Below are 12,567 nucleotides of genomic sequence, written 5' to 3'. Positions count from 1 at the left end.
ATTTTCAAAGCCATCTCCAGGGACTGGAAACCCCCATTTCCCTTGAAAATTAAGAGGAATAGCACATACAAATCCCCCGCAAAAAAGTATGTGAAGACAGAAAGGACTATGTGCAATCAGGCCTCAGAATCAAGGTTGACATTCAGTTTCCACTCTTCCCCTCCCAATCTCCTTAATTTCAAAGGTATTTTTATAACTGTCAGTGGAATTATGAGCCAATATAAAATCAAATGAAATATGAAACAGGATCTGTTATTGAATACAATTTCCACTAAAGGTACAGGAGCACTCCACTGATATTAAAAACCTTGATGCTATAGCCGCATTAGCCTCCCCACTCTAACATGTTTTTAAGAGGCGAGACTGTGTAGTATAGATAAGCCTTAAACTTTAGCTCATTAATTAATTGTAACATAACAGGTTCTAAATCATCATCATAATTTTTCTCATCAAAATGCAAAGGGCTCCATATGGTATGAAATTGAACCCCAGAGAAATGGCTTCTGGTCTTCGCTGTTCTTCAGTATGGTCCCTGTTTATTTAAAAATACCTCTTCAAGATGCTCTGGAAATAATTAGTAAGGAGACTTTCACAAGGAAATGACACTTTAATATAGTTATTCTAGACTGGAGAAAGAAACACTCAGTCTTACACATTTTAAGAGAAATACTCTTACTGATTTTTAACCTGCCAGCATTAGAACTTCTCTCCCAACTCTCCTCTCCAGACATAGACTCAGCACAGTCTAATAGACTGAGCAAAGGTGTGGGCCCTAGAGTTCTGGGACATATTCCACTGGAACATACCAGCTGCAAAGCAAAGCGTTCCCCTACCCTCCACCTCCAAACTCTTTTTGTGTGCCAGCTGGATCAGAGAGGTTCAATGCCACAAGGGAATACATGGGAAACAAGACCAGAGCGAGTGTGCAGAACTGGTGTTGGGAAAATATTTGAAGCAGCTTTCCAAGTTGAATAGGAGGAACAGGAATCTAAAAGGGCTGTAATAAAAAGGGAGAAACATCCCAGTTCCCTGAGGGATTTCAGTTTGCCAGTTCAGAGCTCTTAGTCCAGCATCACGTCAAGAAAGAGCAAACCATCATTTCAACCTACTCCTCCTGGGGTTAAATTCAGCATGTGTGTGCAAGTTGACCCTGCTTCCAAACTCTAGATCTGGCTCTGCCAATGATTTAGTTCAACGTCCAGCTATTGCCAGAAAAATGACACCTTGTCACTTTATAGATCGGGCCCCAAGGGCCTTCAAAGTCACCACTGCCAATTTTACAGTTCTCAATAAACTGACTACCTGTTACCTGCGCAAGGCCAACGTAGCTATGGGAAAGCAACCTGCATTCTATTTTTAGATCACTTAACAGGAATCCTTCATTCAGTTCCAAACACAAAACTGTTACTACTGGTGCTGCCAGACCAGATTAGAACGCAGCTTGACTTCCATACGCCAGAGGAGGAATAAACACCTTTTAACCTGCAAGATGTGCAATCTGAAATTACAACCACCTCAGAAATGGAACCTTAAAACACTCCAGTTTGAGAGACACTCAAGAAAAACACCACACACTTTCATAAATTTTACTCTGCTGTAAAATGGGGATACTTGTGGCTGTCCTCGTGGGAGAGAGGAGCGCAGGGCCTGGGTCAACACTCCACCAGTGTCCCAGGCGCAGAGGCCCCAGGCAACCCTGCCCTTGCTACCCTGCCCACTGCAAGACCTTCCCCCTCACCCACTCTTCCTCCACCCTGTGCCTTGGCCCCCTCCCCAACCAGCCTAGCCAGGGATTACCTGGGGCAGGCACAGGCAACAGCAGGAGCTCACCTCTCCTTGGCTTCTCCCCCACACACACAGTCACCATACCATGCTCTCCCAGTCCACTGAGCTATGCTTCTCCGCAGGTGGATTGGAGCAGAGGCCTCCCAGGAGCTCGTGGAGAAGTGGGACTGAGCAGGCTGGGAGCATGCAGCACAGTAGTATTGAACAGGCTGCAGCTCATGCTGCAGGCGGGGGGCGAGGGAAGGCAACTTCCTGCGGCTGCTACCACCACAACCACATGCCCCTGCCACTGTCCACACCAGGCCCCAGGTCATCCCACCTTCCATCCATTAGGAGTATGGGCGGAGGCTGCCCCAACTCATCCTATAGATGGACAGCTCTGAGAATACTACTACTTTGAGTGCCATGAAAACTAGCTAATGTTTGTATAGTAATTTGAAACTACCAGGCACTACAGTAAACCCTTGACATACATGGTTTTAAGTTAGATGTCAACCTGAGGTCAGGCAGGGAGAAGCAGCCAGGAAACTGAACAGCCCTAGTGGGCTGTTCAGTTTCCCGGGTCCGCAAGCAGAGGGGAGCTGGAAACCAAGTGGCAATCTGGTTCCCATCTCCCTCCACCCTGCCAACTTGCACAAAAATGTGAGGTTACACAGGGGAGTTCATGTAACTACACCAACCCTAGAACTCCATCTCTGATAGAACCTCTGAGCTCCAAAATCAAGAGTGGTTGTTTCTGAATTAGTGAGGAGCCAACAACAGCAGCATCAGAGAGAGAAAGAGGAATTAACATATGCACCTGCTAGGAACTTTTTCTTCAGGCAGCTTTTGCAATACAAAAAGGCATGATTTGTTCTTGTTCCGTTACACTGCATCCCAATCAAACTGCTTTGTGAAAGAAGATGTACCAGCAAGAAGATGTACCAGCAAAAAGATTCTTGGCTCCTTCATCTGAGGTAAATTACTGTTAGTCCATTAAACACAGGCATGAAATGGAAAAAACACACTAGGGTTATTTGAGCCATTCTTACAGCTCCATGACTGATTACTCCTTGGGATCACAGAGCAGGCACCTAGAATGTAGAAAACTTTTTGGGGGCTGGAAGAAGATGACCCCCGCATCTGCCCTGTGGCCAGTGTTCTCAGTGAATTCTATGGGTAGTGCACCTCCATTTCTCTATAGCTGGAAGAAAGGTCACTCCTGCTGTGCAACCTATTGGGAAGAAAGAGCCAAGATGCTGGAAAAAGCACTGAACCCCTGTGCCCCCAAAAGGTCATGCCTATCTTCCGGATAATTTCAAACACCTGATGGCTTGCAGCTATTAGTGAGAGTTGCAAACAAAGCAGCTTTACTCCCCACCCATTGCTGTTTCATGATATAATATTGCACACCAGTGAAGGCAACAATGGGATCTATTGATCAGAATGCCCATGTTTAATTTTTCTAGCTGATACGGTCTTTAAAGCCAACAGGCACAAGCCATGCATTTAACAAAAGTAATTTTAGTTTTTTGTGGAGAGCTGAGGTTAAAGAAAATCCCTCGAGTTCTTCCTGGAAAACATGCAATACACTTAATGGTTTGCTACTTAAAGAATATGCTTAATTTCATATCTTCTGATCAAAGTTATTCCTATTTGGCCTTTTGTGCCTAATCCAGTAAAAACAGGAAATATGAACAAAACAGAAAAAAAAACATTTCCCAGTCTATAACTCTGACAATAGTGTTTACCTTTGCTTTATGAAGCTGATTTACTAAGACTGGTAGCTTATAAAATGCTCCTAGGAATGTTTAACTGCACAGAAGGCAGTTCCACAGATCCAGAAATTCCACAGATCACAGAAACCAGGATGTAAGAACTGGAGAGAAAGCATAACTGTGGCTTAAAAAAACCCCAACAATTCAGGTGGCCCCACACAGACCAGCGATCTAGAAGGGGGGGGAACCACACACATTCTCTCTCAGCCCCACCTCTGTATCTGTGCAGTGCTCTAATTCATCTCTGTTATCTCCTAGTCACTAAAAATATTCTTATCCTGAAGCAACAAGGTTTGATGACCTGTGAAACCAGTTTCCATGTATGAGCGACAGACACATGCATGGTCAGACTTACTCAAACACTCAAGATAATGAAAATAAGGTCCTCTTTGTGTGGAATCCTAATAATGAAATGAAATTTTATCCATCTGCTTTTCTATAGGAAAAAAAGGGATTCTCCACTGAACCAATCCAGACAATGGCTATACTAACTGAAAATCCACAGCCTGGAGATTGTAATTATTTGTATTACAGTAGCACTCCTAGAGACTCCAGACAGGATCTAGTGCCCTCACTTTTCCACATTTGTCAGCCAGTGGCCGACTTGTTGCACAGACTTCTTAGCAGGAAAGCAGCTTGGTTTGTACACACAAGAGGTTGTCACAACTGGACTTCAGCAAGAGGAGTTTCAGTGGAATCCTTCATTTCCATTTTCTCATGTTGGTGGAAATAGGCAGAAACTGATTCTAAACTGCTCTATGGGACACAACTTCTCTTGCCTGCTTTCCTGTTTTATAGAATAAGAACAGCACCACGCACTCTTATGCTCATCTCCTGGCCACTGAAATGTACAAATGTAAGGTGGCATGCAGAGTAATACAAAAGATTTGCCATTACACTGAGCAAACCCTCAGGAGAGATGAACAAAGAGTTCGCTGTTACTTCGCATGCTCTGGGTGGAAGTTCTGGGGCTCCTGGTGCTGCAATACTGCCCTCACTTCATACCTCACTTCCTGATACCAGATAGACCAGTTCTTTACAAAGCCCTCATCTTCCTTGGGACAAATGCCTTTGCAGATCCCTGCAACTGCCCATTAACATTAATGGGTGCCGAGCACCTGTAACACATCTCAGAATCAGGCCCATACCTATCTGTACTATTGATATGGCACCCACTGCCACGGTATTGAAGTAAATCACAATATTTTATTGTGTATGTCCTCAGCACCCCATGATGTACAGCACAAGTGAGATCCCCATTTTACAGATGGTGAATGGAGGCACAGACATTGCCAACAATCGCAGAAGGAAGTCATTGGCAGATCAGGGAATAGAATGTACGTCTTCCCAATTCACAGCCCAGCATCTTATTCACTGAGGCATCCTTCCACTCCCAGGCCTTAGCTAAGTGGAAGAAATCCATTCAGAAATACTAACTGGTTTCAAAATGAGTTGGAACACAAATTCAAACAAAGCAAAAATAAACAGACTAATTTTTAAAACCAGTTTAGCTAAAACTACCTTTCAGCAGCTGTAGATACACACACTCAGGGCCTATTTTCACGTTAGTGCCTGTACCATCCATTAACATAATTGTGCAGTAACTGTGGAAATTATAGACCAGTGTTACATAATACAGCAAATCAACATTGTTATCTGGAAAAATGGAACAATCACAAGTTAGATAGAAACAGAAACAAAAAGGTTTTGGGGGGAGGTTTAGGTCAGAGAAATTTTAATTTCTACACAGAGGACTCAGAACGTTGGATGCCAAGCATAAACAAAACAGAACACTAGGATCTATTTGTTTAAAGTCTAACATGACAGACCTATTAGTTTTAGGTTATGAAATCGTAAGACCCTTTTCCTGAGCATAGGAAAAAATGTCTTTTTAATATTCAGATAACATGGAACACCACCATACCAAACCAGAAAATCATTTAGGCAGGTGTAAGCCCCAGTATCACATTAATAAAGCAGTTTGTTTGTGGGAAATGGGAAAATGGGAAAAATTACCTGTTGAACTGGAACCTGTGATCTATATATACACACTAAATTTGCCTCAGATCTCATTTATGTGAATTTTAATAGGACACAGTGATTGGAACACAAACTGAGGTGCCACTTTGCTGTCATTTTTGTTAAATTACTTTCCCATTTGCCCCTTCGTCTTTACAGAAGGAACCTGTTGTGAAAATTCCTTGATCATACGTGACAATGGCTGAACAACTTTTAAGAAAACAGAAGGATGTTAATAATATGCATGTCACATTAGATGACACCACATTTTAAAAGTCTGTGCGTTAAGAAGTGGGTTTAGGAACAGTCGTTAAATAAATTGTTTTAAATTAGGAAGTTAATAATGACATCTGATGACATTTCCCATTTAATTGAAAACTCTTATCTGATATTACCTTTAGTTCGTTCATGGAATCAAAAATCTATTTAGCAATATAGCACATGTCCTTGTAACTACATCTTATACTACTTATATGAATAAAAAAGAGTAACCCACACTAAAACGTCTAACATCCTACCAATGGAGGTGGATACATGCATTAATACTCATTCACAAATGTCCTAACCACACCTGGAAGAATAAAACCTCACACAGGGACCAAAAATATCCTAAACCCCAATAGTATGGTATGATACTGAGAAAATTAACCATCCACAAACTTGGAATTTATTAACAGAAGCCATCATGCTTCTCTTTAAATCTCACCAAATTCTTAAAAGATTCTGAACTGGATTATTTTATACTGAAAACAAAAGCACCCAAGAAGGAATGCGCAAATCGAAAAGTCGCAGAGCATGACTATTTCTCATCTGCACTCACACACTCAAAACCATAGCGCAAACTCCAGTTTCTCAGAAGTTTGCAACAGAGACCAGTTAAAGCCATATTCTCAGTACTGTCAACATGAAAAAAAAAAAAGGAAGCAGAGGTACTTCAGAGCAAGATCCAGAAAACTAGGTTTAGGGTCAGGGGATTCTGAGTGGGTAGGTAGAAACCATGCAGCAAGTCTGCCAGGAAGACAATCAACGTGCACAGCTTCTCCACAGAGCCCAAAGAATGGTACATGGTTGCCTGAGTATCACTTCCACTCTGCCAGGCTATTTGCCCGCCCTTCCAGTCTGGGGGAAGCCGAGTGTAGAGAATTTAAGATTTCTTAACGCCTGCATGCAATTTAGGGGAAATAATGAGCAACGTCAGAGGAAACCTCTTACACAGGTCCGAGGAAAAGTCTTCCTGGCTCCCAAGCTGCTTTTAGCCGCTGCGCACAATGGAACCCCCAGTAAACAGCACGCTTTCGCATCAGCACCATGCCAGGCACCGCTCCCTTGGCAACCCCAGACCGGGGCTGTTATCATTTCTGACTCAATTTCGAAGCACCAGTCACCTCGGTCTTAAGCAACACCATCACCGCAAGGGAGCCTGATAACGAGATAGGGCTGAAGGCCCACAACGTCAAAGGCAGTTGGGGGGGGGGGGGGGGAGGGGGAATAGACTGTCAAGTTCAAGCGAGGAGGAGGTTGATTCCCCCACCCCCCCCCCCAGTAACACCAATAGGAGCTCGCCGGGGTTCGCTCCTTACCTGCAGAGCTCTGCAAAGGCCTGAAAATTCAGCTTCTTCATCTTCTTTTCGCTGAGCCAGTAGCCCACTCTCTTCCCTTTCAGGAAGGTCTGCATCTTCCCTCGCCTCCGGCGGAGCGGGGCGCCGGGTTGGTGCGGTGGGGCGGGGGAAGAGAAAGTCCTTGTGCCCGAGACGCAGCGGCTGGGGGCCGAGGCGCCACCCCCACCCCCGCACAAGAAGTCTCTAGAGGGAAATCATGCGGAGGAAACTCGGCGCGAGACAACGCGGGAAAAGCCGGGGGGGGGGGGGGGGTGGAAGGGGGCACTTGAATATTTCAGGCCCCCTGGGGAGTCCAAGCAACGGCAACGACAACAAATCCGATGCTGTCTCGGAAGCCGCCAGCAAGAGCCCCCAGCCAGGCACGGATGGCGCGGGCGGGGGCCAGGCTGGGCGCAGCTGCGAGTGGCGCCCCCGCAGGCCCTCCCAGGAAGGGGAGCGCGGCAGGCTGGGAGGGAAGGTGCCGCTGGCGGAGGGGAAGCGTCTACCTCCCGATCGCCTGCCCCGTGCGCCCGCGAAGCAGCCGGCCGGGCGAGCCCCACGCCGCGGCTGGCCGAGCAGCCCCCGGCGGGAGAGGCGCGCCCCAGTGGGCGCGGGGCTGCACGCCCGGGGATCCGGAGACTAGCTCGCTTCCTTCCCCCGCCGCCGCCGCCTCTCACGTCTCCATTCGCCCGCTATTCCGAGCCGCCTCCACTTCCTCCTGCCGCTGCTGGTTCCTCCTCCTCCCCCAGAGCAGGCGGGTGGGCGAGCCAGGACACACCCTCCCCGGGGCCGCGCCCCGCTCCCGCGCCGCCTGCTCGCAAGCAGCAGCCCCGGCCGGCAACCGGCTGCCCAGCTGCCCCGCCTGCGCCGCTGCCGCCTCCCCCACCCCCACCCCCACCCAGCGCAGGCTGAGTCGGGCCGGAGAGAACTGCCGCGGCTGGGCCTGCAGGGGGCAGCCCTGGGCTGCAGCTCCTTAAAGACACAGCACGTCCCTGCGCCGGGCAGAGCTGGTCTTGCCCGGCCGGCTGCCCGCTTCTGTGGCCTGGTGGGTGGGGGGTTTCAAAGTGCGGTGTTCCCGTGTAAAACGATGAGTCATTGCAGGGGGCGGGGCGGCTGCAGGGAGGGGGTCCCCATTCTCACACACTCCAGAAAAGGTGGGTTCATCTCACACACACCCCGTAGGGCTGGGAGACACCGCAGGAGATTATGAAGTCCAGTCCTCTTGGCAAAGCCAAGCACCATTCACCCCCCTCCCCCGCGATCCCCATCCCTAAATGGTCCCCGATGGAGGTCACAACCCTAGGGTTTAGTATCCCCGTACTCAGACCACTGAGCTATCCCTCCACCCAAGAGCGCCTCTTTTCCCCGCCCGCCCCCACCTGCCGTTCAGTACAAGGGAGGTATAGAGCACAGTTCTACAGTCCTGGTGAGCTACTAACCAGCCGTAGGGGAGAGGCATGAGCCCCACCAACACCTGCCTTGGACTGGCAGTGAAAAACTTGAGCTGCTCCTCTCAGTCCATCCCTTGGCTCACCTTGTTCCTGTTCCCAAGAATCTCCACTGACGGAAGAAAACGTGGACATCATCACACAGATTTCCATTTCAGCCAGGAACATAATATTCCCCACTTTAGGTAAAGCGATTTCAGGGAAGTCTCGAGCTCAAGAGCAATTCAAGTCTCCTCCCTCCTTTTGTTGTATTCAGTGTTATTATAGAAGAACCATCCCCAGAGGCAGCCTCAAATGAGATTTTTAGGAGATCCCTGATTCATTTTGGAACTGCTCTTGGGAGCCTGAGGGCAGACTGAAGTTAGACACATACAGGAACAAGTCTCAGTAAAGGAAGGCAGGTAACACTCTCCTATCACATTTTGGCTGTGGCCACACTTGGCCAAAATTTCAAAACGGCCATGCTAATGGCCAAATCGAAGAATACCAATGAGGAGCTGAAATGAATATTCAGCGCCTCATTAGTATGCTGCTCACACTCAGCTCGCTTACACTGGGGTCCTTTTCGAAAGGACCCTGCAAACATCAAAATCCCCTTATTCCTATCAACTGATAGGAATAAGGGAATTTTGAAATCTATGGGGAACCCCCGTGTAACTGAGCTGCACGCCAGCCAAACACGGCACTTGTGAAGTGCTGCAGCCAACAGTATGCTAAAATTTTGGCCAAGTGTGGCCACAGCCCTTCTGTTTGAATGTTATCACTTGTACAGATTGAACCTCTCTCATCCAGCATCCTGGGGACATAACCAGTACCAAATGAGAGAATTTGCTGGACCAGGAGAGGTCAATATTGTCTTGCACATTACCAACACTTCCACTGCCTATTGGGCTCTTATAAGACAGCTGGGGCAATTTACAGCTAATTAACAGCACTGAACACTGACAGCCAGGACTGGTGGCTGTAAATAAACTTTATGGGACCAAGAGAAACTTGACCACACCATGGTAAGTGGTTGTCCAGCTAACTAAAATCATGCCAGATTATGGATGTTGCCATATGTGAGAGTTCCAAGTTAAAGAGGTTCAATCTATACCAGTGCTCTTTTAGTAGCTAAGGCTTCAAAGCTGCAGTTTAGCTCTGTGTGGGGTCCTGCCTTACTACCCATTGAAGTCAAGGAGGTGCAACCAGGATCCCCCAGAGTCTCCATCACTGGATGTATGATGTGTGTAGCTATCTTATGATGGGCACATTTACCTTCAATTAAAATTCCGCTGCAGACCCATAGCTGCTGGCTCAGGATCATAGTACTCCAGTTTTCAGAATTGAGAGAGGTAATTAATAGTGATGCCCCTCCCCTGCCAGGCATACTGTACTGGGACCAGTCATATTCATCATATTCATAAATAATCTGGACAAAGGGGTAATCAGTTAAAGTGGCAAAATATTCAGATGATGCAAAACTGCTCCAGATAGTTAAGTCCACAGCAGACTGGAAAAGAAGTTGCCAGTTGAGTTGTTTAGAAAAACTGCCCTTTGGAAACAAAATTACTTTTTTTTTAAAGAAACAAAAAAACTCCGTTTTGAAAAGAAAAATCTTTGAAAAAGATTTTATTGAAAATCAAAGGCCTCAGATTTTTCAACTGTGAACAAAAAGACTGAAAATTAGACAAGAGTGTTTGAAAAGAAGTTTTGTAATTTAAAATTGTTGGCAGAGGGAATAATATTTTGTCAACCAGTTCTAGCTGTCATTTTTTTCTTGTGTTCTGAACCCTTAAATGTAGGGACACTTGTTTTGTATTTTATTTCAGTTTGTTTTGTATTTATTTCAGATGCAGAAAATTTCTGATGGAATTACAGTGAGCTCTCACAGAGCAAGTACAAAATTTCCTTCACTGTGTCTCTTAATCTGAAACAAACATCACCTAAATCAAGAAACACGTTTTTTTTCTTTGAGGATGGCAAATATGACACTAAGGATGTTTGCGTAGCATAGCTTTTATAATAATTGTTCTGTATCTTTCTTAACAAGTTAGTAGGATCTACAACCCTTTTCTGGTGACACGTTCTGTAAAACCAGGATTAGAGAACTCTTCATATAGAAAGTTGTTCAGTAAATTCTGCTGAGTCACTGTCGCCAGGAGTGTGGTTTATTAACTGTATCAGCCTAGAAAAGGGGTAGATATGAGCCTCTCTTCAGAATGAAAAAAGGGCTAGAAATAAAAATGTCTTAGAAAACTGAAACCTGTATTGAATTGTAAGCACTGTCTGCTTTATTATCTGCTTTTGTTAATGATAAAGTCAAATTCCAACAAACCATAAACAAAGGAGATGTTTGATCTTATGCAGGGTGTGGAATATCCAGGGCATCTTGGAAATAGTCTCTGTTTGCATTTTGTAAAAATGTGTATCATAATAATATTTCTACTTCAAATACCATGAAAGGAGAATGAATGTGAATCCCTTACACTCAGCAACAACTCAGCAATTTGAAGTGTTCTTCCACTCCTTCAGTATACTACAATTTCTATTTTGTAAGAATGTCTTACAGTCAAAGATATCCCTTAACATTTGGCAAAGTTAATTAATAGTTATAAATCGAGTTGGTCAAAATCTTTTCAGCAGAACAGTTTAGTTTTTGAAAATGCAGTTGGACAGAAATCAAAAGATTTTGGGGGAATTTCCTTCCCATGAGAAATAGAGACTTTTCATTCTCATTTGGAAAACAGGTGAATTGATGAGGCAGAAAAGTACAAGAACTTTGTGGCAGACCTCAGAGGCCCAAGTTTTGGAGGTATTGAGCATTAGCAGTCCCTATACAATAGAAGCACAGGCACTTCATCACCAGTGGGCAAGATTGCATGAAGAATAAAAGAAGAATCTAATGCTGAACAAGCATAAAAGGTAAAGACAAAAGGTTTGAAGCCCAGGGGAGATCTCTGGAGAAGCATTTGGCCTGTGCATGTTTAAGATTCCTAGTCAGAATGTGCATGAGAGAAAACAATGAAAATGGTTTCATAGTACAGGGTGAACCTCTGAAAATCAGTGTTCTCTTGTCCAGCAACATCTGTTGTCCAGAAGGACCACAGATGTTACTGGACCAGAGACACTGGGGTGGGAATTTAGTATGGAGAGCCTGGCTGCCTTTGGGCAGGGGAGCCCAGGGGGGTTGTGTCCCTGGCCTGAGACACAGCCAGCCAAAGCTACTCTCCACAGGACCCAGGTGGCACCTGGGGCCTGCAAAGCTGGGACTGTGCTAACAAGCTGGCTGGGGTTGACCAGACTCCTGCAGGGCTGGGGCTGTGCTGACCTCCGTGGAGCTGGGCACAAAGCCAGCAGCAGCCCAAAGCCACCAGTGGCTCACGCAAAAGCCAGCAGCCAGCCTCAAGGGCTGTACCAGCAGCCCAGTTGGGGCTGAGACAGTGCCATGTGATCTTGGCTGTGGCCGCATAAGGAGCTAGTGCCTGTGGGGCCTGGGCCATGTCTGGCAGGCTGGCTGGGGCTGAAGCAATCTCCACATTCAGTAGCCCGTGTGGCCAAGTTGGTGTTGGCCCAGCAGGAACTGAGGTCCAGGCAGGAGGTAGCTGGACCCTGGGGCTGGAGTGGGAGGTGCGGGAGGAGACAAGAGGAGCCAGAAGCAGACTAGGTGGCAAGAACAGGAACCTTCCTTCATCCAGCAAATTCCCTCATCTGGGACCAGTCAGGTCCGAAGGTTGCCAGACAAGAGAGGTGGAACCAGTGCTAACTATTATTGCTTAACTGGTTGTTAAATAAGGTGTAGTTCAGTTTAGATTAATAATAGTCACTGTCTTGTAATTTTTAAAACACGTTGTCAGCAAAAAGAAAAGATGACCCAAAGTAATCAAACTTTACCTATGTTGCTCAGACAATTTTAGGGTCTGATCTAGTGCTTACTATTGGAAGTAGTCAGTACTTATAATACGAACTCCATTTGGCAAA

At 46.1% G+C, this 12,567-nt stretch overlaps 1 protein-coding gene across 1 annotated transcript in view; it reads right to left on the bottom strand.

The window, feature by feature from the left end:
• ITPK1 (inositol-tetrakisphosphate 1-kinase) overlaps positions 1-7,929 on the bottom strand; it is a 199,042-nt gene extending 191,113 nt beyond the window's left edge. The window contains exons 1-2 of the mRNA XM_074996597.1: positions 7,666-7,929; positions 7,142-7,363 (exon numbers count right to left, since the gene is read on the bottom strand). Coding sequence (XP_074852698.1) covers positions 7,142-7,236 — 95 coding nt within the window. The 5' untranslated portion in view covers positions 7,237-7,363; positions 7,666-7,929. The remainder of the gene's footprint in view (positions 1-7,141; positions 7,364-7,665) is intronic.
• Between the last annotated feature and the right edge of the window lie 4,638 nt (positions 7,930-12,567).

The sequence above is a fragment of the Carettochelys insculpta genome, chromosome 6 (genome assembly GCF_033958435.1).
Source record: "Carettochelys insculpta isolate YL-2023 chromosome 6, ASM3395843v1, whole genome shotgun sequence".
NCBI lineage: Eukaryota > Metazoa > Chordata > Testudines > Carettochelyidae > Carettochelys > Carettochelys insculpta.
This window is presented reverse-complemented; position numbering and strand designations above follow the sequence as displayed.